Here is a 6000-nt window from a genome sequence, read left to right on the forward strand (position 1 = left end):
ACCGCAGTGAAAGTGACTCGACCGGTTTCTGAGAAATGCCATGCCCAAGTGCACATCTTCCATATGTCTTGCATAAGCCCTAATGCATACCACTTGTCAGGGAAAAGGATGTTTTAATTTGTATTGTTCTTCGAAGCGATACCCCAGTGTAAACGGAGCCATTATGAATGTAAAGGGCACCAGCGGATATTTCCAATAATTTTGTAGCTAACACGTTGGGCGGTATTGTATCCCGAATGAAAGGAAACCTGTCAATATCTTACTTTATCTCAGCCCAGAAGTAATGTGCATTAATGAGCCATTCTGGCCTCTTGTTCCTCACCCTAAGTTGGTGACTAGTGATGTGGTTACTCTTTATATACAGCACATTTTTCACACAGTTGGCCTAAATCTGGCCATAAACATGAGTTTTTTTCCACCGGGTCCTAGTGACAATCTCATGACTGTGGAGTCTTGCCCATTTGCCCAAACCGAATAGACATGTTTATGGTGGAATCGGGGGAGATAGCTTAAAGGTGGCTTTTAACATGAGATTTTTTTGTTGGCACATCCAGATAGTTTTGTCATGGTTTTCAGTCGATCTGATGTCTTCTTTGGGCCCGGGACAATAGATTTCAGATCCAATCAAAAAAGGTCTGCATCTGCCAACAATCTATTTTAGATTTGAGGACAATACGGACGGTTTTCTGACCAAATGTGTTTTCAAAAGTTGTCGTCCAGTTTATTATTAAAAAAATATAGTGGTAAAAAAGGTGCAACTGTCCTAAAGAAAACACAAGTCAGCATTGGTTATAAGATAATTTTTTTCCTGAATGCCAATCAAAATATATTTTAACTGTGTAATTGTGTATTCCACCGACTGCCTATGGAACAAATTCTAGTTATAGTATATCTCTAGTGAATAGAGACAACACCATTCCTATCATTATATTTTAATGGTATTAGTTAAAATAGTATGTTAGACGTGAAAATACTCAAACCCATATTTTGTTATTATGCCCAAATACCCCATCATTCCCATTCTAATAACAAAAATGTAGGACCGTCCCCGGATCCCAGGTGAAGTTGTCAGCTATATACTACATCGTTTGCTCAGAAAACTATGTTTTTCTAACTTGATTTCGGTTTATGTACAAGCAATAAGCCTCTAGACACTTGGTGATTATAATTACAGGAATGACTTAAAATTAATGTAGGTATGGATTTTACTTGCTGCCATGGCAGCTGCTCTAATACCCAAGGAACAGGTAAACCAAGAAGACTAGCTGAGCTGATCAGGCTCATTCTGATTTGTTCAGTCCACAGAATCCAAGTGCTGGAAACACCAGGTTTGGCCCCTTGTACATCACGCTCGGGAGATACGCTCTCCTGTACGTCTATTTTGATCAAAAGGAGGATCGGTATATATCTATTTCTAATGTTTTTCTCCATCTCTTAACAGACTGGAACGCCTGGTTGATGTATTACGGAAAAAGGTTGGATCTGGATCTGTTCGAACAATGATTTGACTTACCAAGTTGCCATCAGTGGACCAGTATGTTTGCATCAAAGTATGGACAAAAGGCCTAGTATATCTAAATGACCTGGCAGCAACACAACTTTATTCATATTAAGTTCACTTACTGGCATTGATCCTACGTCTAAACCAAAGATGCATTTCTTGTGGGTATGGTTCAAACACCTTTGGAAAACTTTTGTCCACCTCAGAAAAACGAGGCCTAAGTAAAGCCTGGACACCACTTCCAGGCCACAATCTACTCATTTCTTTTCATCATTATATATTTTTTTTTATCCAGATTTCATCATATTCCCAAGCACAGTTCTCTCCTCCTTAACACCCATCCCCCGGGCTGACCCCTCCTAACCACGACCCTGCTTAGTAAAAGCTCTATTCGGTAAGAATACTGAATTTAATAATATTAAAGGGGTTTTTATGCCTCAGAAGGTCACATATATCAACCAGCCCTTGACCATATATAGATAGTACGTCATAATGCTCCCTCTTGGTTCTGCTGACTGGTTGTGTGTGCTCACAGATGGGAGGAGTATATGTAGAAAGTTATTTTCTACTATTCTAATTGAGACTTTGGGAGGCCATTTAGCAAGTGCAATTAAATCCTCTGGTTCCATGTTATTACGGCTTCTGTCCTGGTGGCAGGTTCCCCTTAAAATATTGTTTTAGGGACTGAACAAAATACTTGACAATGCTCTCAAAGTTATCATTAGTAAAAATTAGTCAAATATATTTATTTTGTTCAAGAATTGCACTAGAAAACATACCGTAAATATAACTGCCATTATATGTGTGCATTGATGGATGGGCATGATATGGCCTTCGCTATAGCTATTAATAAGTGTGCGGTCTAGGCTAGAATGGAAGGCGCCAATATAGGAAATATCTTACACGTTTTCCTGCTAGCTAATATATATTTCATTCTTTTATAAAATCTTATACATTGTCAATTGTACTTCAATTACTTTTGACTATTGGATAGATAGATAGATAGATAGATAGATAGATAGATAGATAGATAGATAGATAGATAGATAGATAGATAGATAGATAGATAGATAGATAGATAGATAGATAGATAGATAGATAGATAGAATACCTTCATGGATAGAAGATTGTGTTCATTTCAAATGCAGTCTTATTATATTGTCATTGCATTTCACTCAGGCCTCATGCACACATCCGTTGCCCATAGTACGTCTGTTAACGACGGATCCGTGAAAAATACATAAAATCACTGCCAATGTGGATGATACATTTCATGTATTTATTATTACTCTGTTCAAGATGAAATATTGCTTTAAATGTTGAATTTATGGATGTTCTGCCAGTGTGTATCTGCATATATATTAGTTATATTATTTCTAAACATATATGTCGCCTAGTTTTCTGATGTGTGAGAGGACAATGGTGAGTCTTCAGTGCACTATTTTGCAGGTTTAGAAACATCTCCGCCAATAAAAGCCCTTAAGACGCCCTTTTAAGTGTGCAAACAACTCTTTTAGGTTGCTCATTGTCCTTGTTTTTGGGTTGGGTGTGTGTGAGGTGGTGACCTTTTATATTATCTTTTCTTTTAAACCCTTCATATACTTAGGAGATTTATGGCTCCTTAAGTTCTGACCTTAACCCTCTAACCTTCTGATACCTGGATTAAGTGTATCCCAGAAACCAATGTAAAGGGAACACCTGACCATTAAACCTTTTTACTTTGTAGCTATCTACTAAGAGGAGCAGGGCCGTGGTACTGCTGATGATGAATGACCCGTGTTCCGTAATAATGAATGCATTTTGAGGGAGGTTAATTATATCAAATTTTATCATACATTTCACATAAAATCCTAGTATTGACCAGCAGAGATTTACGTATTCGCTTTTTTTTTTTGAATATCAACTTTTTTTTTTACTATTTTATCCTAGAAACTTTCAAAACCACAGGATCAGACTTGTCATACGGGCATTACAACAGTTTTTGAGGGCCTATGGGCTCTAATGGCCCCTGCTTTATTAAATAATTGTTATGACGTTTTATAAAAGTACAACAATATTCTTACTAGCCAACTGGTATATAATTTGAGCCCTGGTGGCTCAGTAGTTAGCATTCCTGCCTTTCAGTACTGTGGTGTCTTGGGTTATACCTGTTCCAGGGGCGTCCTCTGTATGACGTGTTTATGTTCTTGCTTAGAGTTCCTCCATGTTCTCCTAAACTATCCAAACTGAAAAAACATATTCATACTCTAACCAGCTCGCTATGACGTTGTCCAAAGATTCTGGCAGATACAGATTTGAGATAAGTTGTAGAACGCTGCAGAATATGTCTACGCTGCATAAGTAGCGGGCAATACAGCAGGGGCAGTAAATTTTGCCTATAGGGAGGAGAACACGGGGCAATCCATATGACTGCTGACATCACTTGTTCCTATTGAATTTCCTACATGTGTAATTAGAGTAGTAGTATCTGTTACAGATAATAATTGCTTGAACTTATGCAAGCTTTCTCCGCTACATTGGTCAAAATTGGATGTTTCGGTAAAGCCAGTTTATTTTGGCAAGAGGACCCTGGCTCTGATTGGTTTCCCCTTATTTTTTGTTTCTTAAAGTACCAGTTATCACATAACTTTATATTGGTGTCCCCTAAATGATGATAGGGTTGATAATTGTAAAATAAAATGTATTAATACCGTCTCCGCTTAGCTGCAGTTTTTATTTTTCCCCCTCTGGGCGGTCACACTAATGTGTGTTCTGACACCTGTGTAGAGCCAGGGACATAATTTAATGGGCACAAAGATAACATCCACGAGTTGGATGGAGCACCCAGCAATACTTATAAGCACTAAATGATAGATTTTTTTTTCACTGAGTTTCCTGGAAGAGTTGAAATTGACTTAAATGTACAGTTGCTATTCCTAATAATGGTTTGTTCTGTTCCGTCACACATCTGAACTGGATTTGGTAAAAATAATAAGTTTTGATCAATAAATATTGTTCAATATGTAACGTTATTGGTGGTGTAATATTTTTAGACTATGCATTTGAGCCACCAGTCCGAATGTCCTATGTGTATCCTACCTTGTGGTCTCCATTTCACTTTTATAGTCAATGTAATAGGTCAAAAGTTTGGTTCTTGGGATACACCATTAACTTTATGTAAATGATCCATAAGGATAATGAGTCTTGCAATATCATTTACCATGGAGGTAGTCATAAAACATCATAAACATTCCTTACAGGACACTAAACTATTTAGGTGGAACCATAATTTTGGAAACCTGCCTGTTATCATCCTTTTGTTGGAAAAAGTATTATCACACTTGACCTCGTTCATTGGGTATCAGTTCTAGTAATCATTTACTGGATGCACAATAGGAGAGGAGCAACAAATCTCCCATGAATTTCATTTTATCTACAAGTACTTTACTAGAGTTTTGGGTTTAACCGTTAAGGCTTCGTTCACATCTGCGTCAGGGCTCCGTTACGACGCTCTGTCGGAGCTTTCCGTCAGAACTGAGCCCTGATGACACAAACGGAAACCATAGGTTTCCGTTTCCATCACCATTGATTTCAATGGTGACGGATCTGGTGCCAATGGTTTCAGATTGTCTCCGTTGTGCAGGGGTTCCGTCGTTTTGACTGAATCAATACCCTAGTCAGCGACGCTATTCATTCCGTTAAAACGACGGAACCCTTGCACAAACGTAAACCATTGGCACCGGATCAGTCACCATTGAAATCAATAGTGATGGAAACGGAAAAGTATGGTTTCCGTTTGTGTCAGTCAGGGTCCCGTTCTGACGGAAAGCTCAGACGGAACGGGACCCTGATGCAGATGTGAACGAAGCCTAATAATCCCCATATTGCTATTCATGAAGTGGTACATTGGCTTATGTAAAATGCGTGTTGTACAAAAAGTCAATAAACAACTTTTCACCAATTTTTGTGTCTTTTTTTTAATTTTAATATTTTAATAAAAATACAAAACAAAAGTTTATAAATATGAATTAATAGAGTGTGTGTGTTGGGTTTTTATAAACTTTTCATAGCAAAAAATGTGTTAAAATTGTGGAACCTGGCAGAACGATGCAGACCATAGCAGAATTTCACGTAAAGGGTCACATCATTAGCCCACTCTTCTTCTGCATTTTAAGATTTAAAGATTTTTCACTAAAACACTTCTATGACACGTTGATCAGAATTGCACTAAACATGTAATCCAGGGATCAGCAACTGGGACCAGGACCAGTATAGAGAGTAAGGAGTTCCCATTCCCAATGGAGAGATTACTGGAACTTTTATTCATTTCAGTGGAGGTGCATATAAAGCTATCTTTCCACTGAGAACTGTGAAATGTCAATATATTATCATTATGTTTTTTATATTGTAGAGTCATTAACTTCCAGAGTGCTGTAAAAAGGATTAAATATATAACTCACGAACAAACGCTAAAAACAAACAAGTACATTAAACAGGAGCTTATTGAGTGACAGACTGGT

The 6000-nt window shown here is 37.7% G+C and overlaps 1 protein-coding gene across 2 annotated transcripts in view; it reads left to right on the forward strand.

Moving 5' to 3' along the window:
* MIPOL1 (mirror-image polydactyly 1) overlaps positions 1–5432 on the forward strand; it is a 302694-nt gene extending 297262 nt beyond the window's left edge. For both annotated transcript variants that reach the window (XM_075844430.1, XM_075844431.1), the window contains one exon: positions 1442–5432. In XM_075844430.1, coding sequence (XP_075700545.1) covers positions 1442–1508 — 67 coding nt within the window. In that variant the 3' untranslated portion in view covers positions 1509–5432. The remainder of the gene's footprint in view (positions 1–1441) is intronic.
* Positions 5433–6000: the final 568 nt, after the last annotated feature.

This window comes from Rhinoderma darwinii, chromosome 12, assembly GCF_050947455.1.
Source record: "Rhinoderma darwinii isolate aRhiDar2 chromosome 12, aRhiDar2.hap1, whole genome shotgun sequence".
NCBI lineage: Eukaryota > Metazoa > Chordata > Amphibia > Anura > Rhinodermatidae > Rhinoderma > Rhinoderma darwinii.